General features: G+C 39.3%; 3 protein-coding genes across 4 annotated transcripts in view; all 3 read right to left on the bottom strand.

Annotated features, from left to right (window-relative positions):
- LOC129458131 (olfactory receptor 2G6) overlaps nt 1-25758 on the bottom strand; it is a 241162-nt gene that overhangs the window by 39351 nt on the left and 176053 nt on the right.
- LOC129458623 (olfactory receptor 2T3) lies at nt 6975-8050 on the bottom strand. Its single transcript, XM_055234623.2, has one exon. The coding sequence runs from the start codon at nt 8032-8034 to the stop codon at nt 7078-7080; it is 957 nt and encodes a 318-aa protein (XP_055090598.1). The 5' UTR covers nt 8035-8050; the 3' UTR covers nt 6975-7077.
- Nucleotides 22174-23772, bottom strand: LOC129458305 (olfactory receptor 2T2). Of its 2 annotated transcripts, XM_055234003.2 has the most exons (2): nt 23269-23772; nt 22174-23124 (listed from the first exon to the last, which is right to left on the bottom strand). In XM_055234003.2, the coding sequence occupies exons 1-2, from the start codon at nt 23628-23630 to the stop codon at nt 22662-22664; spliced, it is 825 nt and encodes a 274-aa protein (XP_055089978.1). In that variant the 5' UTR covers nt 23631-23772; the 3' UTR covers nt 22174-22661. The 2 variants fall into 2 exon arrangements, with proteins under 2 accessions (XP_055089978.1, XP_063470094.1); XM_063614024.1 differs by having other exon boundaries at nt 22506-23772.

The following is a 25758-nucleotide window of genomic DNA, read 5'->3' as shown; positions in this document are numbered from 1 at the left end:
AGCAAGTTTTTAAGTTTGTTTTTCCTTTCAGTTGATCTAGTTGGCTAGGTTCAAAAGATCTAACTAATTGTATTGATTAGAATACAATGAAATATATTTGGGAAGAATTGATCTTGTTAAAATGTTACAGATTTTTATAAACAAGCACAATAGGTCTCACACAGGTATCCAAATACTTAGAGATTGAGTCTGGATTTTAAAGTAATTTTAATGAAATTCTTCCACAATAATTGAGATTATTCTGAGATATTTTATAATTTTTTGAAGAGAATATTTTTCATTTAAAAATACTTAAAAAGCATTAACAGTGACAGAAAAGCTATTGATATATATTTTTTCAACAGTAATATTTATGGTGGAAACCCTGCTTAAGTTCTACCTTTTTTTACATTTTAAATGTAAACAGAATTTATAAAAGCAACAAAAATAACATTTTAATTAAACTATAAATATATAAAACATGTCAAACATTTTGTAAATGATCCTGAAGACACCATCAGAGATATAAATAGATACATGCCCAGAACAAAGGAAGAGGGGCCACCACCTTTATAGACTGGAGGTCAGGATATCAAGCCAAAGAGGACCTCAAGTCCTGACATCTAATGAAACTTGCCCTGACAGGTTTCAAGGCTTGCGTTGGCTCCATGACTTCTATTTAACTTCCAATTTCTCTTTCGGAATAGGAATGTCTATCCTATATGTGAGTGTTGCCGTCGTATCTTGACAGCAGATAACTTGCTGTCTGGTTTCACACGTTTTAAATTAACTTATTGAGTAAAATCAAAGTTGAATAATGTGCTAGAAAAATAATCTTAATACAAAGAGATTAAAAACATTAGCAAGATGGTGGAAGACGAGCTCCTATAATCGTATCCGCTCAAAGCAGCAATAATATAGCAGCCTGTCTGGCACTAAAGTCCCTTGGTGGGAACTTCTGGATCTTGATAGGAAGTGTCAAGACTGTGGTGAATTTCAACACTGAAGAGAGCTATTTTGAGAAGGCAGGACCACACCCAGATGCCAGGCTCACTGACTGTGGTCCTGGCTACAGACACAGAAATAACACCCCTCTGGACTCAGCTAGAGCCCTGTTTGGCATTGGTCCTGCCACCTGAACCATCTGCCAAGGGGTCCAGGGGCAGTCACAGTGACCAGTACCCTCAAGTAACAGGCATGCTAACCTTAGTTCTAGCTCTGGACCCTGAAGCAGTCCGTGACCCAGCTCCAGTCCCCCTCAGCCATGGTCTGGGAATAGACCTTCCTGCACAGAGATCTGCCAGGAGACAACCCTGTTCATGTGCCTAGAGGCAGGCCCACAACACTAGGTCCAACTGCCAATCTTGAAGCAGCTGTTACTTGGCACCCTTTTCCATTGTTCAAGAGCAGTACTGCCCACTCAGTGACCTCCTGGGTGACACATTGATCAATGCCCCTGTAAACAAGACTGCCAACATCAGTCAGCTGGAGATCCTGAATCAGCCCTCTTATCCAGCTCCAGCTTCCATTCAACTACAGCTTTGGGATATCTTATATCCTATATTTACAGGGACTATGCAAGAGGTACATCCATCCATGCAGGACAGAAGACCTCAGACTGAGCTGTGGTCCATGACACAGCCCTGAGACTCAGTTACAGGTCCTCTCAACTGTGGTCTGGGGACAATCATTCTTGCCCAGAGACTTTCCCACCAATGTAACGGGAGTCCTTCAAGGGACTCAATAGAATCCACACCCATCTCTGTACCTGGTAACAGGCATGCCATCGGCAGAACTAAATGTGAACCCTGAAGCAGAGCATCCTAGTGATAGCCCTATTGACCAAGGTACTAGAGGCAGTCCTCTCTACCAAGGGACCAGACAGGATTTATACTCAACTCAACTTCAGGTAACAAGCTTGCCAACTGAAAATTCTGCTGTAGACTTGGGAGTAGCCACATGACATAGCTCTAACCCTGCTCAGCTGCAGTCCTGGAGGTAATTCTTATTAGCCTAGAGCAACGACAGGAGAATGTCTTTAACCTAGTGAGACCAGTCTATACAGACCAGAAGAGCTGTTTGCTCCTTCGGATGTGCACACATCAATGCATAGCTACTTGAGTCACAAAAAAATCAGGCAAATGTGACACCACCAAATAAAGCTCCATTAATCAACCCCAAAGATATGGAAATCTATGAATTGCCTGAAAAAGAATTTTAAAATCATTAAATAGGATCAAAGAACTTCAAAATAACAGATCTAAAGGTAATGAAAAAATACATAAACAAAATGAGAAATTTAATAGAGACAGTGAAATTATAAAGAAAAAAATTCTTGCATTGAGAAGAATTGTAGTCAAATTTTGAACACTCTAGTACTGTAATGGAGGTGTGTAAATCTCGTTAACTTTAGTGTAAAGCTTGTAAAATATTCTGAATACAATTACAGAAGTGAAAAGTTCAACAGAGTACTTTAACAACATATTTCATCATACGGAGAAAAGAAGCAATGAACTTGAAGTTAGATCATACAGTTAGAGGAACAAAAAAATGCAGAAGCATCTGGGAATTACAAGACAACATCAAGCAAATATACATGTGCATTATGACATTCACAGAAGGAGAAGAGAGAAAAAGTTAAAATGACAAAATTTCCTAAATTTGTGAGGGATAGAGACATGCAGATTCATAAAGTTCAAAGGAACCCAAGCAAGAACAAACCAAAACTTTATACCTGAGACATATTATGATCAGTTTGTCAAAGACAATTCTATAATTTGGAAAAATATGGATGAGCCCAGAGGACAATATTTTAAATAAAATAAGCCTGGTATAGGACAAATATTGCACAATTTCATTTATATGTGAAGCTTCCAATAGTCAAACACATAGAAACAAAGAGTAAAATGGTGGTTACCAGAGTTTGGAGTCAGGAAGGAAAAAAGATGTGGGTCAAAGGATACAAAATTTTATTTAAGCAGGAGAAGTTCAGGAGGTTTATTGTACATCGTGATGACTACAGTTTCAACAATTATGTACTTGAAAATTGCTAAGAAAGTAAGCATAAGAGTACTCGCAGCACATGAAATGATCACTTGAACCCAGGAGACAGAGGTTGCAGTGAGCAGAGGTCATGCCACCGCACTCCAGCATGGGCTACAGAGTAAGACTTCATTAAAAAAAAAAAAAAAAAAAAAAAAATTCTCCCAAGAAAAGCCTAGGACAAGAAGACTTCATGGTGAATTCATCCAAGCACTTAAAGAATTAACACATATCCTCCTCTAATTTTTTCAAAAATTCAACAGGAAAAACACTTCCGAATTCATTTACTGAAGACCTCACCTTTAAACCAAAGCCAGATAAGAACACTAACTCCCAAAGTTTATAGGTCAATATTCCTGATAAACAGCTTTCATATTATAGGTCAATATTCCTAACACCTTTCATAATTTTTGATAAAAATTAACAAAATACTAACAAACCAAATTAAGCAGTGCATTAAAAGGACACTTCACCATAATCAAGTGGGATTTATTCCTAGGATATAAGAACCAAAAGTATGAGACAGGTCTCAATCAGTTTGAAAGTTTATTTCACCAAGGTTAAGGATATGCTCGGATAAAAGAACACAGACTTACAGAAACAGTCTGTGGTCTGTGCTTTTCTTTAAAGTCCTCAAAATTATCTTTAAAGGGGAAAGCAGGCTAGCGGGGAAAGAAGGAGAGTATGATAATCCACAGGTTGCAAGAAGAAAAGAAGAAAAGACGCAAAGAAGCGGGTAGGTGAACAGTCAATTATGTATTCCCCTCACCCTCAGTAGAAGGATCATCGCTTTACGTAAGGTAAGGAGAATGTGGAGTTACTGCCTGTTACTCTAAGCTTTTATCTGTAGTTAACTGATTAGGAACAAAAAGAAAACAAAAGCCAAAGGAAAGGCACTTTCTTGCCTAACTCAGCTTTCAGCTTAATATCTTTTTTCCTTTTGGCATAGTAAATTGGGGTCTCAACTTTTTTTTTCTACAGATGCAAAGATGGTTCAACATACACCAATCAATAAATATGATACACCACATTAACATAATAAATGACAAAAAATTGTTCATCTCAATAGACATAGAAAAAGCATTGGATAAAATTCAACATCTTTTCATGATAAAAACTCAGCAGATTTGTTATAGAAGGAATGTACCATTACATAATAAATCTCACAGCTAAATCATACTCAACGGTGAAAGACAGACTTTCTGCTAAGATCAGGAACAAGACATTGCTCACTCTCACTGCTTCTATTCAACATAATACTGGAAACTCTAGCCAGAACAATTAGACAATAAAAAGAAAGGGCTTTCAAATCAGAGGAAGTTAAATTATCTTGCCATCTGTTTGCAGATGGCATGATTTTACATATGAAAAACTCTAAAGACTCCACCAAAACCCCGTCAGAATTATTCAAGAAAGTTGCAGAATACAAAATCAACATATATAAATCAGTTGTATTTCTATACAACAAAAAGGAACCATCCAAATATGTAATTAAGAATACCATTCCCAATACCATCAAATAGAATAAAATACATAGGAATAAATACAGCTGAGGGAGTGAAAGTTCTGTTGACTAAAGAGGAGATAAATAAGTGGAAAGATATCTCACGCTAATGGGTTAGAATAACTAATATTCTTTCAATGTCCATATTACTCAAAATGTCTGATTCAGTGTAACCCCAACTAAAGTTCCACAGGCATTTTTTACATAAATAGAATAAAACAAAGTCTAGAAATTTTGTGAATACACAAAAATATCGAATAGCCAAAGCAATATTGATAAAAGGAACAAAGCTAGAGGCTTCAGACTCTGATTTCAAACTATGTTACGAATTATAGAAATAAAGCCATGCTTATATAGTCAATTAGTCTTTGACGATTGTGTCAAAAATGCACCATGAAGGATAATCTGTTCAATAAATGGCACTGGGAAAACCAGATATATACATGCAGAAGAATGAAATTGGACTCTTACCCTACACTATTCCCCCAAAACCAAATCTAAATGGATGAAGGACTTAAATGTAAGACCTGGACTTGTAAAAGTCCTAGATGACAACATAGGGGAAACAGCTCTTTGACACTGATCTTGTCTATGATATGTTTGATATGACACAAAAATTAAGGCAACAAAAGCAAAATAAACAAGTAGGACTGCACCAACCTACAAAAACTTCCGCACAGAAAAGGAAAAAACAAAATGAAAAGGTAATCTCTGCAATGAGAAAACATATTTGCAAACCGTATTTTGGATAAGGAGTTATCATCCAAAATATAAAAGAAACTGACAAAAATCAATAGCAAAAAATCAAATTACCCAAGTTAAAAGTGGTAAAGACAGTGTGAATAGGCATTTTTCCAAAGAAGGCACACGAATAGCCAACAGGTGAATGAAAAGATGTTCAACATCACTAATCATCAGGGCCATACAAATCAAAGCCACAATGAGATATCAGCTAATACCTGTTAGGATGGCTATTACCAGATAATACATAACAAGTGCTGTCAAGCGTGTGTAGAAAACGGAACCCTTGTACATGTACATTGCTGGCAGAAATGTAAGTTGCAACAGCCTGTGTTGAAAGCTGTATGATGGTTCTGTAAAGATTAAAAATAGAGCTGCCATATAATTCAGCAATCCCACTCTGTACACTTTCCTGAGGTCAATAATATAAGTATAATTATATAAATAATGTAATGAAAATATAAGAACAACATTGTTAAATTAGTCTGTCATCTCTGGTGTCCATTTGAGCAGTTTTGCCCATTTATTTAATTACAGCGAATTCTGACATCAAATTTTACCTACCTCTAAGAACCCCCTCTTACAAGTGATATTTCTGCACTACTTGGTGGAATTTACTTCCAAATTCAGATCTGTGTACACAAACTCAGACAAACTCCTTTCATGCACTGCAGGAATAATTTTCAGTGAGAAGCAAAAGTGTTCAGTTGAAGTGTCATGTAAAGCAAATACTTGTCAGTTCTCTCAAAGATGCAGCAGGCATGGGAACACCTGGCTTCCATTCATTGTCTGTAAATCAGGCAAGGTCAGGGTTGTGCCAAGGGGAAGTAAATTAACAGCTTCGAGATTCAGCTCTCTTGCATATTAATTAGAACAAATGTATTTCTTTCCTAATTTCTCACATTCCAGAAATACTAGACACATGGATTATTTTGTTAATGAAAATGATAGTGATCAGATGCTCATAGATTTACAGAAGTTATGTTTGTAGCATGATGTACATCTGGCAAACTAAAGGCTAGTGACAAGTTTATAACCTTTTTGCTGATTTTCCCAGTTGCAGAAGAAACATGCTGAAGGTGTTAAGCTTTCCTAGATCTCCGTTCTCCCACGAGACTGTCAAATTTAGTTTAAATGTAGTAGACCATTGTCTGGAATTGACTAAATCCTAAAGAAACTAAACATGGAAATACTTTTACTTACGTACTATAAAATAGATGAACCTATAACCTCTTTGAATTTTAAAATGGATTCATTTTTGGTTTAGGTGGTTTTGATGGCCAATGTTAAAACTATTGGCACTTACACTGTAAAGCTCACTTTAGCCTTTGGAAAAAATACGTGTTTCTTTGTACTTACTGAGATACAATATCAAAACATTGAAACCCAGTGGCTGCCAATGTGAGCCGAGGTTTACGATGTATTGCAAAGCGAGGGAGCAGCCAATACTCCCTGTAGGGCTCTGCTAGGATTCTAAGTCTTTACAATGAGTCTCTTCCAGGGGTAAAGTGTTTACAACCAAGTCTCATAACAAAATGCTCAATGAACCCGGGATGGGAGATAAGATAAAAGGCACTCTATAAGGTCTTTCATAGGTCAGCTATTGCAGTGCAGTTAAAAAGACTCTAAAGATATTAAATCTAATGAGATAAATGGGAGCAATAAGCAGTATGGAGGGAAAATGCCATGTATAAGAAAGAGGGAAAATATGAGTGGGCTTTGTGCTGGGGACCTGGGGACCTGAGGGCAAAAGAGGAGAGATAGGGAGTAAAGGAATTATAGAAAGAGGAGGGGACGATGCTTGCCCTTTACTACTTTTCTTGGTTCATTCTTGACTGCATCATGCTCCTCAGAGCCCTGGTGACATCTTTGTTGCGGAGACTGTAAACGAGGGGGTTCAGCACGGGAGTGAGGATGGTGTAAAATGCAGACACCATCATGTCCTGCTCAGCTGTGTGGTAGGAACTCGGGAGCATGTAGGTGTAGAAGGAGGCACTGAAGAAGAGCAGCACTACGATCACGTGGGAGGAGCAGGTGGCCAAGGCCTTCCTGCGGCCGGCGGCGGAACTCATCCTGTGGATGAGGTGCAGGATGAGGGCGTATGAGCTGGAGATGACCATGATGGGGGCGAGAAGCATGAGGACGCAGCACAGGTACATGAGCATCTTATAGAGGGAGACGTCAGAGCAGGAGAGCTTCAGCAGGGCAGGAGTCTCACAGAAGAAGTTCAGAATTTTCCTAGACTGGCAAAAGGGGAAGCTCATGGTAATGGGGGTGAGCAACAAACCATCAACCATTCCCAAAACCCAACAGGCTGACACCAGGAGCTGGCACACCCTCTGGTTCATCAGCAGTGGGTAATGGAGAGGTCTGCAAACAGCAGCATATCGGTCATAGGCCATGGCAGCCAGGAGGAAAACCTCAGCTCCAGCCAGGGTCAGGTAGAGCATCATCTGGATCCCACAGCCTGACGGGGAAATGGTATGATCTCCAGTGGCCTGGCCCACAAGCATCTTCGGCACAGTCACGCATATGTACATGAGATCCATGAGAGCCAGCTGGCTAATGAAGAAGTACATGGGGGTGTGGAGGTGGGGCTCTGAGTGGATGAGGAGGATGAGGAGGGCATTCCCAGTAAGGGCCACCAAGAAAAGAAGGAAGGTCACGGTGTAGAGGAGGGCAGCATGCTTGCTTTCAGCAAAGAGTCCCGTGAGGGTGAAATCGGTGCTTGCGGTTTGATTCTGAGAAGTTTGATTCCCTGAGCACATGACTGGCTCACAGTTCCCACCTGAGGAAAAATAAAGTCATTCATTTTAAATCTTTCCTATGTACATGGCTTTCCTAACCTTTTTCTGGTAAGACATGTGCTTTGAGTTATTTTTCTAAATATTGAGTTAAACTGATGGAAAATAGTAAGTTCAAATCTTAGAGAGGTCAAGTTGTATCTTGGCCACAAGCTAAAGTGAAATACGAAACAGATCTGGGGCGGTGACTATTCATGAGCTAAGTCAAGAGTGAAGACATGTACACTCTTTATGTCTTATTTATTTCCCCCCAGAATTAAGAATACATGTATACCGGCCTTGTGGGATGGTTAGAGACTAAAGTAGGGAATGCACATTAGGTCTGTAACACAGTGTTAGTGTTGGGTTGAGATTTTCGCTACTTTTTGGATACAGTAGCTCATCCAGGACTCAGTGATGGAAATCACAGCTGATAAGGTTAATATTAATATTGTTAATGGTACAAATATCATAACGAATACCATGAAATAATCTGAAAACTTGAAATCTCCTTAAATTTCTTCTACCATTATAATATATCTCCATTTAAGTCCACTTTCCTCACGAAAACTTTTCAATTTATTCTGCTCTTCCTCACAGGATTGCGTTCCATAGGTAGTGCTGACTGGGTCAGAGGAGCAGAGGGAGAGTCCCACCTGCCTGAGGAGAGTAGCCTGGGGTGCAGAACTAGTGGTGGGCAGAACAGCAGTAGGGACAGTGAGCCCTCTCCCAGTCCCCAGTGAAATCTAAGGCATTTATTAACTGTCATGCACAGGAATATTTTTACAAGAAATCACAGCAATGAATGCTACAGATTCCCTAAATACCAAGTATTTAGTTGAAATATAAACAAAATATTTTCATTTTGCTGATACCATTTATCCCCCAAAATCATGCCTAAAATGTCCAAAATTCCATGCATGGTGGTTGAAAAGTGAAGTTAAAGAATGCACATGGGGCAGTTGTGTTGAATCTTTCATAAAACCGCAGCCCTACAACCAAGCCTAGGGGCCCTCTTGTCCTGCATCTCCTTTGCATAATAAACTAATCACCACCCCCTCCCACAAATTCATAGCTTTGCTAAGTGCTTTGTCTGAATATTTCAGTGTTTAATTTTCTAGTTGAATTTTTTCAATCATGCCTGATACAATTGTCTCAAAGTTAAGAAGCCCACTAACTTCTAGACTAACGAAGAGTCAGGAACTGCATGACTGAGGACTGGTTGTACTGCAGGTTAGAGAAATAATGCTGAGGAAAAAACTAACAGTGACTGAGGCATGTGGAAATGCAAAGTGAAATAGAATGCACTGTTCCTAGGCAAAAAAAAAAACAAAACCCAAACCACACACACAAAACAGACAAAACAAAAACCTGGGACTTCAGGAAACCTAAAGTCAGAATTACGAAGAGATAGCAACAAGAGTCAGGTATCTTTGTTCCTTACTTATCCCCTTTATTAGAAGCACTGAAGAGACAGGTTGTCAAGACACCTTTCAACAAAGAGACAAACATGGCACATAGAGCACAAACCTTTTGCTCCACCTTTTCTGCTCCATCAGAGAATAAATCTAAGCCACGCCAGCTCAGTGAAGCTGCTTTCACCATTCTAAGGCCAAAGCAAAGGGGTTTAAACTCAGAATGAAAATGAGAAAATTACATCATCAGTTTCTTCATATTAGGGAATTGAGGTGTTTTTTCCTTAATCCTTTGCACTGTTTCCCCCCCTTTTTTTTTTTTCCTGCTTATTCATCTTCCCTGTATTTGGCATTGTCTCTTCCCTGGAGCTTCTACTTTCTTTAAGACCATCTCAGAATCCACTATTTTGGTATTTTTGTTTTGTTTTGGATGGTTATAGTCTAACTTTCCACTCACGGTCCACGTGGGAATTAAACATGTTTTTCATTTATGCGATGCATCTATCCAAAAGCAAATCCATCTTTCTCATGACATTGCATTCTTAAACAACTTCATTTTTCTAGTTTAAAATTATATTTTCATATCTAACATTTAAAATAAGCTCTCTGTTTGTAAAAGCAAATCTGAATTTCACAAAGGGAGGATCATGCAAAACCAGTGTCAGAAGTCTGTAAACTAAATATAAAATCCTAAGACCCCTAATCAACTGAACAGACCCCTGCTAGGACAACAGGACCCCGGGGAAACCTGAAAAGCTTAATTGCAGGACATAGGAAGAGAGACACACTTCATTATACTCCTCTCTTTTGTAGTTTAGGCACAACTGACCAGCAATAACATTGAAATAGTTCCTAAGACTGACAAAACAGACTCTTAGTGGCAGTAAGATATCAAATGCCAACCTGACTCGTATAGCATCACATGACAGATAACAGACCCTGAGGAAAATAAAAATATTCCACCCCAAAGTATGTCTTTGACATATCCTGAAATGGCCCTGCAAAGCCATCGTTTTTGGGGAAAATCTGCATCTATAGACTCTCCATTAACACAGCTGGGGCTTTCCCAGATTCAGGAGAAAATATCGGAGTCTGACAACCTTCAAGGTTCTAAAAGAAACATTTACCATTTATTATATTTGCTTCCAATTAATTGTGTGATCTTAGTCAAGACTCAAAGCTCTGAGTGTCACTTCCTCAGAAGGAAATAAAAGGAGTGTTATGTACTTGCTATGCTTCTGTGAATCTTAATACATACATGAATCTGATGACTGAACGTGGTCTAAGATTTCTCCATGACAGGGTGACCTTCTCCCACATCGCCCCTATCCTTAAAGGCTCAGGGACTTCCCTTGAAATTAGTCTCATCGAATTCAGATTATATAATTTGGGAATGAAAAAGAATGGGAAAAGGGAGCCACTTTTCTCAGTGTCTGCAAGGTTCCAAGACTGTGCTGAGTCTTTCTAGCATGTCAAACATACAAGTACTGAGTAGTGTATTCATCCCTGTGCACAGTCATCCCTCACTATCTGTCCTCAGTATCCAGGACATCCTGAAAATACCAAAATCCATGATGCTAAAGCCCCTAATATGAAATGACAGAGTATTTCTATATAACCTACACAACTCTTCCCATATGCTTGAAATCAAGTCTAGATTACTTATAACAACTAATGCAATATTAATGCTATATAAATAGGGGTTATACGGTATTTTTTAGGAAATAATGACAAGGAAAAAAAGCCTGGAGGATGGAGCAAGATGACAGAATAGAAAGTTCCACTGATCATCCCCCTGCAAGAACACCAATTTAAAAACTACCTACGCAAAAAACACCTTTACAAGAACCAAAAATCAGGTGAGCACTCACAGTACATGGAGTTAAATTCATATTTCTGAATGAGGCACTGAAGAAGTCAGAAACAGTATTGCATTACTGACACTACAACTCCTTCATCCCCCAGCAGTGGTGGTGTGGTAATGGAGGCTTCTCTGTGCACTGGGGAGAGGGAGAGCCAGCAATTCTAAGACACTGAACTCAGCGATGCCCTTGTTATAGCAGAAACAAAACCCAGACCAAATTCAGCTGACACTCACCATGAAGGGAGCATTTAAACCAGCCATTGCTGGAGGGGAATTGCTAATCCCAGTGCTTGGAACTTACTTGAGTTACCCAAGCCACACCATGAAGGGCTAAAGTGCTCTGGAGCCACAGAAAAACCTGAAGGGCAGTCTAGGCCACAAGAGTTGCAAGTCCTAGTGCTAAACTGGACCCAGAGCCAGTGGACTGGAGGGACACATGACCTGTTAAGACACCAGCCAGGGGAGCTAACCTCATCCCCTAACCTCAGGCTCCATAGCTTGTGGCTCCAAAAGAGTCTCTTTCCTCTGCTTTAGGAGAGGAGAGGGAAGAGTGAGGAGGACTTTGTCTTGCATCTTGGATACCAGCTCAGCCACATCAGGGTTAGATACCAGCCAGAGTCATGAGGCCCCCTTTCCAGGCCCTAACTCCCAGACTACATTTCTAGACACACGCTGGGTCAGAAGGGAATCTGCTGCCTTAAAGGGAGAGACTCAGTCCTGACAGGATTTACCACCTAACTGAAGAGCCCTTGGGCTCCGAATAACCAGTAGTGATACCCAGGTACTACATCAAGGGCCTTGGGTGAGACTCAGACTATTACCAGCTATGGTGGCTATGGGGCAAGACTCCTTCTGCTTGAGGAAAGTGGACAGAAAATTAAAGGAGACTTTGTCTGGCACTTTAGTGCAACTATTGTTACCATTGTTGTCCAACATATTACTGGAAGTTCTAGCTAGAGCAATCAGACAAGAAAAACAAATACATATATATACATATACATATATATATATACACACACACACACACGGCATCAAACTTCAACAAAAAGTAAAATTATCTTTGTTCACAGATGATAGGACCTTACACTTGGAAAAACCTAAAGTCTCCCCAAAGACCTATTAGAACTAATAAATTCAGGAAAGTTGCAGGATACAAAATCAACATACAAAAGGCAGATTTCTGTATGTCAACAGCAAATAGATTAAAACAGAAATTTAAAAAGTAATCACGTTTATGATAGTTGCAAATAAAATTAAATAGGAATTAACCAAAGAAGTGAAAGAGTTCTATAATGATAACTATAAAACATTAATAATTGAAGATTAGTAATTGAAGAGGACACTAAAAAATGAAAAGATATTCCAGGTTCATGAACCAAAAGAATCAATATTGTTAAAATATCCATAGTACTCACAGAGATCTATAGATTCAATGTTATCCTTATCAAAATACCAATGACATTTCTTACAGATATAGAAGACATTATCCTAACATTTGTATGAAAGTACAAAACACCCAGAAGAGCCAAAATTATTCTAAGCAAAACCACCAACCAACCCACCAAAACTGGAGGAATCCCATTGCCTGACTTCCAATTATACTACAGAGCTACCATAAACAAAACAGCATGGTTCTGGCATAAAAACAGATACATAGACCAGTGAAACAGAATAGAGAACTCAAACAAATCCACACACCTGCAGTGAACTCATTTTCTACAAAGCTGCAAGGAACATACACTGGGGAAAAAGATCGTCTCTTCAATAGGCAGTACTGGGAAAAGTGGATATCTATATGAAGAAAAATGAATCTAGTCCCGTCTCTCACCATATACAAAGATATAGTCAAAATGGACTAAAGACTTTAAAACCTCAAACTATGAAACTACTACAAGAAAACATTGGAGAAAATCTCCAGGATATTTGTCTGAGCAAATATTTCTTGAGTAATACTCCACAACACAGGCAACCAAAGCAAACATGGACAAATGAGAGCACATTATATTAAAAAGCTTCTGCACAGTGAAGGAAATAAACCAACAAAGAGACATCCCACAGAATGGAAGAAAATGTTTGCAAACTACCCACCTGACAAGGAATTAATAACCACAATACATAGGGAGCTCAAATCTATAGGAAAAAAATCTAATAATCTGATTTACATGTTGATACAAGATTGAATAGACATTTCTCAAAAGACGACATATGAATCGAAAACAGGCACATAAAAAGGTGCTCAACATTGATCAGAGAAATGCAGATCAAAGCTACAGTGAGATACCATCTCACCCCAATTAAAATGGCTGTTATACAAAAGACATGAAAAACAAATGCTGGTGAGGACATGGAGAAAAGGCAACCCTCAAACTCTTTGTGGGAATGTAAAGTTGCGTTTAAAAGTTGTATTTAAAGGTACAACAGAGAACAGTTTGGAGGTTCCTCAAAAAACTTATAGAGCTAATGTATTATCCAGCAATCCCAACTGCTGGGTATATACCCAAAAGAAAAGAAATCAATATACTGAAGGGATATCTACACTCCCATGTTTGTTGCAGCTCTGTTCACAATAGCTAAAATTTGGAAGCAACCTATGTGTCCATCAACAGATGAATGGGTAAAGAAAATGTGGTACTTATACATGATGGAATACTATGTAGCCACAAAACATAATGAGATCCCGTCATTTGCAACATAGATAGAATTGGAGATCATCATGCTAAGTGAAATAAGCCAGGCACAGAAAGAAACATTGCATGTTCTCAGTTATTTGTGGCACCTACAAATCAAAACAACTGGACTCATGGAGATATAAATTAGAAATATGAGTTTGAGGTTACAGGGAGCTATGATTGTGCCACTGCACCCCAGCCTGGGTGACAGAACAAGACCCTGTCTCTAAAAAAAGAATAAGCAAAACACTTATTAACAATTAAACATCTATAATATTTCTCACGTCCATAGCTAGTAGGTGCCTGGCTTAATCCATCATGACACATTTTACCTGGTTGTTCCACGAACATTCCCACGATCTCCCTGCTGTCTTGTGAATCCCTCCCGTCTAGTCTCAGCACAACCATCAAAGTCACATTGGGACCCCTGAATCACGGCCACGGCACACCACTCTCTCCTTGAAACCCTGCAGTTGTGCTTTACATCATACGTTAAGGCCCGTCACTTTCTGAAAAAGTTTCATCCTCTGAAATGATCTCCTGCTGATTCCAGTCTGTCCCTGGGCTGCAGCAACGGTGGCTTCCTTGTCCTCTGTCCCCACTTTGCAAGAGGCCTGAGCCCAGGCCTTTGCCTCTGCTGCTCCCCTTGCCTGGGGTTCCCTCCTCCATCCGTGCAAGGCCATCCATCCCCTCGTGTCCTTCAGGGCTTTGCTCAAAAGCCACCTGCTCAGAGGTCCTATGACTTTATTTTTCTTCACTTTTCTTAACACCGTCTGACACACCACCTGGTGTTTTGTGTATCTCTCTTCAAGCCAGAAAGTAAAGCTTCATGTGAACAAGGATTTGTGCCTGTTTTGTTAACTGTGTACTCTCACCATCTAAAGACACGACTGGCACATTATAAATCTTTGTTGAATAAATAATTTTTAAACACATTCAGCCAGCAAAAATGCAAATCATTTTATGTTTTTTAGGGTATACCTCTAGAATTCCTTCAAAACACCTCCTGATTTTATAGAATGTGAAGAGAGATAATTTTTTTTTTAATGCTAGGCACTTGTGTTTATCTTCAATGCAAAATAAAATTGACAAAAAAATGGGATCCACCAACATTTGATAAAAAAAACTTTAGGAAAAATAAATTACAAGTTTCTAAGATCAGACAGCAATATAACTTCTAAGTCATTAAGGTTTATATACAGTACAAATTTGAGACAATTACGCTCTGTGGTTTAAAATACTTATAGAGTAAGATGTCAGCATAATTCACAAAAAAGGAGGGACTCGCCACTTTCTCCGTCTTCTGAATCTGTCCTCGCAATGACAGGTCTTCAACTCAGGTACCAATTAATAGGTTGAAGATAACTTTAGCTTCAAGTGTTATTATACATCCAGAGATTGTACTGTAGATGTTAATCTAGTTAGAATTCACCTCATGTTAAACAGATAAAATTGCGTATGATTTATTGCAAAATTTCATTTGCCTTCTATGATCAGAATTGTCTTTAATAATGCCATAGGGCTTAATTTGCCACTTAAATTGAATGACACTGTAATAGACAGTGTTAAATATAACCACATGTGGGCAGAATAATCTTCCACCTCCAGCAAAGATCCTCACGTGCTAACGTCTGGAACCGATGAATATGCTCTTAAGTGGCAAAAAAGACTTTGTGGGTGTGATTAAGAATTCTGAGATGAGATTATTCTGAATTATGCTGTTGGACTCAGTGCAAATGCCAAGGCCTTAACATGGGAGAGGAGGAAGGAGAGTCAGAGACATGATATGAAAACAGGTCGGAGGGACTCAGTCGGTCTCCAGGTTTGATGATAGAGGGGACCCCAAGCCAAGGAATGTAGGTGGTTTCTAGAAACTGGAGAGGGCTAAGAAACAGATTCTCTCCTCTCCTAAAACCTCATAGAAAAGAAGGTAGCCTTCCCAACATCATGATTTCAATGAGGTGAGGCCAGTTTCCAACTTCCGACCTCCGGGCTGTGATATTATAAACTTTGTGGTCATTTGGTACCACAGCCATAGGGAGCTTCTATGCTGATAAATGATTTTCTTACTTAGCTTTTAAACAGAATTGTTGCAATAATACATTGGCCAGCACTTGTGTAGTGCTTGCTGGGTCCCAGGCACCATGGCACGTGTGCCAATGTTTCCACATGCTCTTCACAGCATCTCCACGGTCATCACTGTAATTATCACCTTCTCACAGCTGGTAAAACAGGCTCAGAGGAGTCAAGTCGGAGAGCTGGATCCAGGCTCAAGGACTCAACTTCTGCTTTTCGTGCTCTCTGCCACCGCCCTTAACTACTCCCCAAAGACAATGGCCCTTTGAGCATCACTTCAGTTACAACCAGCCAAAGAGAAGTTAAATGAATATAGGGTAAAAGGCCGTAAACACACTCAAGGAAAATTTGAATTTCTGATCACAAGTTGTCAACAAAGTGGCAACATGAAGTTAATAATTTTTCAGAAACTCAAAATTCTCCCTAACTCCTGGGCAATTCTCAGTCATTACACACCTGCCTGCAGGTGTCTGGCTTTATATTGAGGTACATGAAAAGAAATCTCATCAAATGTACCCCAAGAAAGGTCTTACAAATGCCACTCACACATGTCACGGCTGTGAGATTGCAGAGGGCAATGACTCATCTCCCAGCAGACATCATAATGCCCCATTCAACAGGCATGTTTCCAGTCCTGCACAGCATCACCGCTGTTAACGTGCAGCCCTGTACGTACTATTCCCTGTTGGGGATTTGAGATTTGAAGATCTCTAATGTGGCAGAGTTCACTTAAGGAGAGAATAATTCCAATATTTCTAGCATAAAGAAAATACAAATGTATATTTAACGTAATGGATATCTCAATTACATTGATCTTTACAAATAAAATGAATGTATTAAGTTATCACATGTACCCTAAAACGGAAAAACAGAATGACCCTTGAAGAATCTTACAATTGCATGAATAAAATTCATTTCAAAAAAAATTACAGAAGTGTGAACTGAATTTAAATCCTTGTGGAATCCATTGAAATGGTACTAGAGTGATCCTATCAATGATTTATGAAACAATGAGTTAAATTATTTTTTTCAGCATAATTGTCCTCGTATACTGTATTTTCGTAGGTACTGAAGACCCCTAGTGGACAGGAGAGAGATTTTTTAAAAGACAATTTAAAGGGCCAACTCTGTAGTCAGACTTTATATTCTTATGGTGATGTTTACTTTTGTTGTAACACACTAGACCACTTTCTTAGAAGTTCCCTAAAGGTGGGGGAACTAAGTTACAGCAGAGTCTCCCTACTGTGGATCAAGGAGAGTCGCAGGACCATTTTTGATATGATTATTCACGACTTGAGCCAGATCAGATTATCTAGACTTATTGAACTAAACATCTTCGGAAAATTAAAGGTGTTTTTGGCCTCTTGCCAATCAAGTGGACTTTTCAGGCCTCTCTTAGGTGGAGTCATAAAAACAACTCATCACTCCCTCTTAATACGTGTCTATCACTGCACAGTTAGGGTCACATTCTTCTTACTCTTGCAAGGTGATGAAATGCAATGAAATGCGGATCTACTCAGCTGGGCCTTGGACTGCCAGAGGCAGAGGGCTTGAACTTAATTTTATTCCTACCTAGAGCATGAGCCCACGAAGCCTCCTCAATAGGATAGCAATGCAGAAGGGCCACAGTGCAGAAACAGAGTTTCAGTCAATCTTATTCAACTTGAACTTCTACATGAGAGCTGGGTTGTATCAACATTGGGGATAAAAGGGGGAATCTCAAACTGTTGGTGGGAATTACAATGGGTTTTCTGTCTTGTTTTCTGGTATGAGAGCGTGCACTGAGTCGATGCCAGGAGTTTAAAAACTACGTACAAGCTCCCGCTCCGAGGGAAGTGTAGTATGGAAATAATCAGATGAGTGGGCAATTTAAAAAATCCATTCTGGTGTTATTTGCAATAAGAAAGCTCAAGTAACCTAAAAGCATCTGCTAACTGGACACATACTAAATAATTTAGGTTTTAGTACATAATAGAATTCTAAGTGACCACTGGAATGTGAGGTGATCTATATTCATCTTCATCGTATAGCAGGTTCATTGTATTCTTAAGTGAAAAGGTGGCATATTTTCAACCTATATATGATCATCTCCTTACAACTGTATTCTCTATCTTTGAGCTGAAATCCCTTGATACATACACGGCATGTATAATCTTGTTCTTAGAAATAAAGGTAAAGATTTTTACAGTCTTTCAAATTACACAAAGCCATCATTTGCAAGCATCCCTGCCTTGGGCCAAGATTGTATTATCCTTTCTCCCTTTGAAGTAGTTTCCCCAGTTTATACCGGGAGACACAAAAGCAGTTCTCTTCATTAAACCTTCAGCTATTCAGAAGCTGGGGCCCAAAGATATGGTTTTAACTATGTTCAAACATGTTTTGTGATTTTAATTTTTCCAAGTTTATAGAATATTTCATTAACATGACTGGTCATTTCAATTAAACACTTCAGCAATCCAGGGAAAGAACAACTTTGATAACATCAACTGACATATGTCATCCTAAACTTTGCATTTAAATTTTCAGGCATGAAAGTTTTCTGTTTCCACCCTTGAGAAATGCCCCTAAATGGGACTTACCCCCTGTTTGCTTCAAAGAAAGAATATATGAAGAATCTAGCAAAAGCCAATGACTTTTTTAACATAAGCTCCAATTTTAAAATAGTTGATAGAAATCACTTATCAGTGAAGCTGGAAATAATCTAAGTAGGTTTTTGGTGTTTTTTGCTTCTAGCATCACCCTTGACATGCAGTTCTACGTGATCCTATGAATGTCTAACTTTGTTCATCTTCAGTTTCCACGTCGTCTCTTCAAACCTGAGATGCCAAGGAAACTTTCTTTTAAATATTTTAAAAAATTAGAATTTGTACTTTGGGGTACTAAGCCTTCTAAAATGAAAGTTTTCATTCATTTATTATACTAATATTTATTAAGGGCAAATTCTATATTAGGAAAAATTTTAAGTGCTTGCGATGCATCACAAAACAAATTGTTTTTAGGTATGTGATGATTTAATAAAACCAAAAAAGCTTAAAGTGCTCGTGAAAAATACCGTGTGAAACAACCAGAGTTGAAGCTACAGGTATTTATTGACCATTTTATATTCTTAGCTAGTTGTATAAACCAAAGGAATGTAGTCAAAACAAACTAAGTATTTTCTTGGCTTTTGATTACCTGACATTTAGAAGGAAGCACACAGTGAAATGCTGCTAAGTGTGTGACATGGTCACAGGAGTCACCCAGGTTTAAGAAATCTATCCTCAATACAATCCCAACTGGAAAAAAAAGCTTAAAAATGCATCTGGTTTTTAATCATTTGTGTATGAATCAGCCTATTGTTTTAACTAAATAACCCATCGATGCCATAAAATTATGAATACAATTGTTTTATGTATGGAACTTCTTTGTAGAGTCAGGACCTGACATTTCAGTCATTTTGTTTTCACGTAATTGTCAGAATTCTTAGCAGAACTTCATTTAAAGGCAGTTGTCTAACTTGACACGGATGTTCTGTCACTTCTTCAGATTTTTAATTTTTGTGGATACAGAGGTCTGCATTCTTTTCTTTATGCTAAATAATTATCTAATTATCTTCAGTTTCTCTGATCATTCCTTTTTTGCCTGATATCTTCCTGAGCATTGCATAAAGCAGTTAATAAGGTATTTAATAAGTAGACTTTATACTTTCTTCTATTACAATTTTATGTTGCATATAGATGTTTATTGTATAAAACAAGTCTGTAGAAGCAAGGGTTCAGTTAATTTTACATCCGTATCCCTTACCTGCAGAAAGACCTCACAGGCAATCTGATTATCCCTCAACATGGGTCATCAGGCCCTTGCTAGACCAGCCTAACTGGCATCCAACAGCAAATGAACATGGCTTTTATCAGCATGTGGCTCTGAAGGGACCTTTGTCCCCAGGTCATTATTAGGGTTAACAAGCTGGCAGCTGCACATTGTACCATGTGCTTCTCCCCTTTGTTTTGAGACAGTCTTGCTCTGTTGCCAAGGCTGGAGTGCAGTGGCACGATCTTGACTCACTGTAACCTCCACTCTGAGTTCAAGCGATTCTCCTGCCTCAGCCTACCAAGTAGCTGGGATTACAGGCATGTGCCACCACGCCCAGTTCCTTTTTTGTATTTTTAGTAGAGACAGGGTTTTGCCATGTTGGCCAGGCTGGTCTCGAACTCCTGGCCTCAAGTGATCCACCTGCCTCGGCCTCCCAAAGTGCTGAGATTACAGGTGTGAGCCACCATGACCGGCCACTTCTCTCATTTGTAAATTGTTTATCAGTGTCATGGCTTAGGCACAAAACACCAGACCAGAGGTTAGAAGATGTGGTTCTGAAGCCCCATCTGCCTCTTGCTTGAATGGGGCAAAAATTTGCTGTGAACATCAGCTTCTTCATCTCCCGTGGGGCTAATTCTTTCTCTAAATACTTTGAGATTTTCTTAAGATCAGAATCAAAATCAGGTAATGGAGTTAAATGTTTTCAAAACTAGGGACAGTCCTTCTATGTTTTCCTCATTACCTGGATTAGTGCACGCCATGTTTCAGGTAATACAACTAATGTTAACTAAGTTACTAAATTATGTTACTAAATATTAAAAGTTATATTATTTTAAATAAAGAAGCAAATCTGGTGACCACAAATTACCTAAGAATTTGGTGAGATGACTGGGGAAACATCCTTGGTCACTCCCTTTTACAGTGGGACTAGTTTTATGTGTGAAGGGAGCGGGTACCCACCATGTGTAAAATGAGATTAAATTTAAGTTGTATTAAATTAGATCCCACAACAGAAAAGTGCACACGTCAACAGTGGAAAGATGGATAAATCACCAGGAAAAGAACATGTTGATGTAACCACCACGAAATTTGTTGAAAAGTCACCTCCTTCCATGCCCCGATCACTAATGTCCGTGATATCCCTAGAAACAACTTGTCAAAATGCATTTCACTTATTGCTTCAGGTATACTTTTGAGATGTCTGTCAACGTTAGAGTTAAATATTCTAGTTAAATATGCAAAGAATCTTGGAAACATAAGAACAAAAGTCCTAATTTTTAATCTATAGCAACTGAGGAAATGGGAAAGAAAACAGATGTCCCAGGATAGAGCACAAATACAATGTGAATTGAAGTTTTGTAGAGGGAAGAAAGATCGAGAGGGGTGCTAGCTAAGGCAGGAGAATGGAGAAGAGGGAAGGCGTTAGTGCAGAGACACAAAGGAATTAAATGTGAATGGAGCTGAATTGAAATAACACTGAGGATATTTCATAAATGAATCCTGGTCTGTTTCTTCACTTAATCCCTCCACGACATTCTTCCATCTTTTCCATGTGTTTGATTTCAGGGTAAAGATCAAATTATTAGGCACCTTCTGAATGAAAAACCACCTAGGGATTAGCATATTGAAGGGAATATTCTTCATCTACATCAGCAACAATGGAGGAAACACATTTCCATCTATCTCTGTGTTGACACTAGAACATCATAAGGCTGAGTAACCTTTGCTTAGTCTTTGTCAACTATGTAACTGCTCTGTCCAATGTTTTCTAAGCCTTGTATCAATAAAGAAACACCAGGTCCGTCAATATTTTTTATGTCTCATATTTCAGGACCTTACACAGAGGAGAAGCTAAAGTTACATGAATGGTGGGGTCAGTGTAGTCTTTGCTTAGTATTCCCCAAAGTTACACATCTATCAAAGCACCACACCTAACTCCAACTAATTACAAAAATACTTGTCTTTAGCATATCAATGAAGATGTTGAGAAAATTCAGCAACTTATTCCAAGGGAACTAAGTTAGCTAATAAAATGTCTTGGTTTATTCATTCTACATTTATCTATTAACAATTTGAGCATAAATGGCAGTTTTGTAGGTTTTTGGCCATGTCAAACTCTGTTTTGGCAGAGTCAATTTTCAATCAATGAATCAATATTTCCAGGAATATATTGGACTCCATGTGAATAAAGGCAGGGCAAGTATTTAATTTCAGAGGTAAGTGATAACATTCATAAAATGTAACTAAGAATACGGAACCAAAAATAGTATCGCCTTCCTAAATGTTTTCTAAATAAAACTGCTGCACGTTTAGCACTAGAAAATATTTTACTTGTATTGAATGTTTGAAATCAAGTCATCAAGGAGGTGGCAAATGTTCCTTCCAATTTCCATTCAAAAGTTGGTCAGCAATACAGACTGGCAGGACTCATGATCACATGTTAACAATACAGACAGGACTCATGATCACACGTTAGCAATACAGACTGGCAACACTCATGATCACATGTTAACACGGGCACTTCCAAAGGCTGCTTGGCTTGCCATGAACGGTTTCTAGGGCTACTTGACTGAGAATGCCCTCTGGAAATGTTTGTGAATCCAGTTGAACAAGTTGACTAATGCAGAGATGCTCGCCAACTTTGCTACTGTTCCTAAGTAATCCTTGCAACAGGATGATTTTGTTAATTTTGAATGGCTAAAAGTGACACTCAACATTTTTCAGAACCAATACCGTATTTTCTGGAATGGCCGCATTATTGTCTGCAGCATCTGGGATGTTTGCACTGAGTCCCCGCTAGTCCTTCCTGATCGCAGTCTCCAGCCTGATGCTCTGGGAGGAGCCACATCTCCCTAGCACTTTCCTCAGAGCTGCGGCCACATCTCTATTCCTCAAGCTGTAGATGAGTGGGTTGAGCATGGGGGTGAGGATGGTGTAGAAGGCAGACACCACTTTATCCTTCTCTGGAGTGTGGTAGGAGTGGGGCAGCACGTTGGTGTAGAAGGCTGCCCCGTAGAAAATGCTCGCCACCATAAAGTGGGAGGAACACGTAGCAAAGGCTTTGCGCCGGCCCTCAGCTGAGTTCATCCGGTGGACAGTCAGGAGGATGTGCGTGTAGGACACAGAGATGACGGATAGAGGGATGAGCAGCATCAGCACGCAGCAGGCATACATCAGGGTCTCGTAGAGCGACGTGTCTATGCACGACAACTTCAGCACGGCTGGGATCTCACAGAAAAAGTGATTGATCTCTCGGGATCTACAGAAGGGGAAACTCATGGTGACAGGAGTCAGCATGAACCCATCCAAGGAACCACCAACCCAGGAGCCGACCACCATGAATAAGCAAACCCTGCGGTTCATGAGGAGAGGGTACCGTAGAGGGTTGCACACAGCCACGTACCGGTCATAGGCCATGAGACCCAGCAGGAAGAACTCCCCTCCAATCAGGGTCAGGTAGAGGAAGATCTGAACTGCACAGCCCAGGAAGGAAATGGTCTTGTCCTTGGACAGGAGGTCCTGGAGCATCTTGGGGACAGTGATACAGATGTAGATGGTATCCATGATGGAGAGCTGGCTGAGCAAGAAGTACATGGGTGTGTGGAGGCGGGAGTCCATGTGGATGAGCAGAATCATGACCACATTGGCTGTTACAGCCACTACAAAGATGGAGAAGACTATTGCAAAGAGAAGCCCGGGGAAGGCAGGACGGGTGATGAGGCCTGTGAGGACGAAGTTAGTGGAGTTCTGGAGAAGACCCTCCATGCCCGTGGTCCATGACAGCTCCTTGGGCTATAATGGCAGAAAGCTGGCAGCTTAGTGACCTGATACATAGGAAGAGCCCACCAGGAATAGCATGTCAGAAGCAGAGTGAGATCAAGAAAAGATCACCTACTTCAGGATGATTTGAAATCCTGGGTTTCAGTATTAATGATCTGTATGACATTGGACAGAAAATTCTCAAATAATTTCATCATCTGTGAAAGGTCCTCATAGTTCTATACAGACAGGCTGGATGTGAGATGTAAATGTAATAATTCATACAGTACCTGGTTTAGAATCTGATTTTTACTTTGAACTATCTTCTGAATACGTTTTATAATCTTATCACTTTAGATTCAAAAGTTTTCTAAGGGTGGTTCTGTGCCTTATTTCCCATTTTGCCTTGCAATACATGGTTTGAATTTAAATTGCTCTCTGCGTCTCCACTGAGATGATTGTACTAAGATCATAGACGTCTATCTGTGATTTAAGAAATTGATAGAAAATATCTAGATAACTTTTTTGGCTGCTGTCGTTACTAAACAGCTTTATGAAAGTCTGGAACATCAAAGCAGTACAGGTGACTTCATCTGGGGTCAGGAGCCACACTGTCTTGTGGTTAGACTTTTGTCCTGCAAAAGGTGTTCATGTTTTAGGCATGGATTGCTGAGAACTTGTGTCTATTTGTTCTCACAGAATAATTTGGGGATCATAAATCTGGAAGAAGGACCACCACAAACTGCTTCAGAGCAGGGCTTTAGTTTGTCATGGTGCTTTTACTGGTTGACACAATGAACTCTGCTAAAATTTTATAGCTACTGCATATCACTCAATGATGACCTAATCTTCTCTTAAAATATTGTTTAGCCAAAATGTTAGAGTTTCTCTGACAGAGTGGCATTCTGAACCTGTCCTAATATTATATCATCCTAGGAATCCACTGCTAGTTGGGTTTTTCCCTTCTTAAATTTATTTCGTACCATTTTACTGATCCTTCATGTTTATAAGTAGAAATAACTACAGTCGGGTGCAGTGGCTCACACCTGTGATCCTAGCACTTGGGTGGCCGAGGCAGGCAGATCACCTGAGGTCAGGACTTCGAGACCAGCCTGGCCAACACGGTGAAACCTCATCTCTACTAAAAATACAAAGATTAGTCGGGCATGGTGGCAGGTGCCTGTAAAATCCCAGCTACTTGGGAGGCTGAGGAAGGAGAATCGCTTGAATGCGGGAGGCGAAGATTGCAGTGAGCCGAGATCGTGCCTTTGCACTCCAGCCTGGGGCACAAGAGCGAGACTTCGTCTCAAAAAACAAAAGAAAACTATAGATGGTAAAGACATTTCTGAACTCAGAAGACAGCAGTATCAAACATACCTTGAACTAAATGGAATGAATTCTCATGCTTTATTTTTGAGTAACATGAATGCATGTCCCTTTTATATGTTCAGGGATGCTGAGGGATGAATTGTTCCTTATTATTATGGTGTATTTCTTCTCATTTTAGTGACAAGATTACTGAAGAAACCTATCTGTGTAAAATGTTTTGGCCACCAATACTACAAATACATGTGAATCTTTTAGGTTCCAGAATAGTCAAATTTATATTCCCTGAAGCATCAAGAAGGAATAAACTCTCCTTATGTTGAAGCAAAAACAATAGGAACAGTAGAGACAGTTTTCCTTCTTAGTGCTCAAAGATGGAGATATGAGTAATAGACCTGAAAGATGAGTAAACTTCCAAAGGGAGAAAAAGCAATTTTTGTGTTGGTCTGTACTGAAACTTCAGTTTATCACACCTTGGTTGAGGAGGAGAAAAAAAATACATGGGCATCAAATATTAACTCTTGTCAAGCGTGATAAAAGTCAGCTAACTTTTGCCTTCTCTAACAGGTGAAAGATTTTGTGATAGCCACAGCTTTGAATCATGGGTCAAGAGACTATTTAAATAAAAAATTCCATTTGCAGTGGCTTTTGCAATAGCTTGTTGGAAATTAAAAATATTAATCTGGCAGTAAGTTCATCTTGACCCACATCTATTGTTTCACTTAAATGCATTACGGATATTATACATTAATCACTATAGTGTTAAGTTAGCTTACAATCATCCTTTTAAAAATATACTTTGAGACAA

The sequence above is a fragment of the Symphalangus syndactylus genome, chromosome 19, assembly GCF_028878055.3.
Source record: "Symphalangus syndactylus isolate Jambi chromosome 19, NHGRI_mSymSyn1-v2.1_pri, whole genome shotgun sequence".
In the NCBI taxonomy this organism is placed as follows: domain Eukaryota; kingdom Metazoa; phylum Chordata; class Mammalia; order Primates; family Hylobatidae; genus Symphalangus; species Symphalangus syndactylus.
The sequence above is the reverse complement of the archived record's forward strand: the minus strand, read 5'-3'. Positions and strand labels throughout refer to the sequence as shown.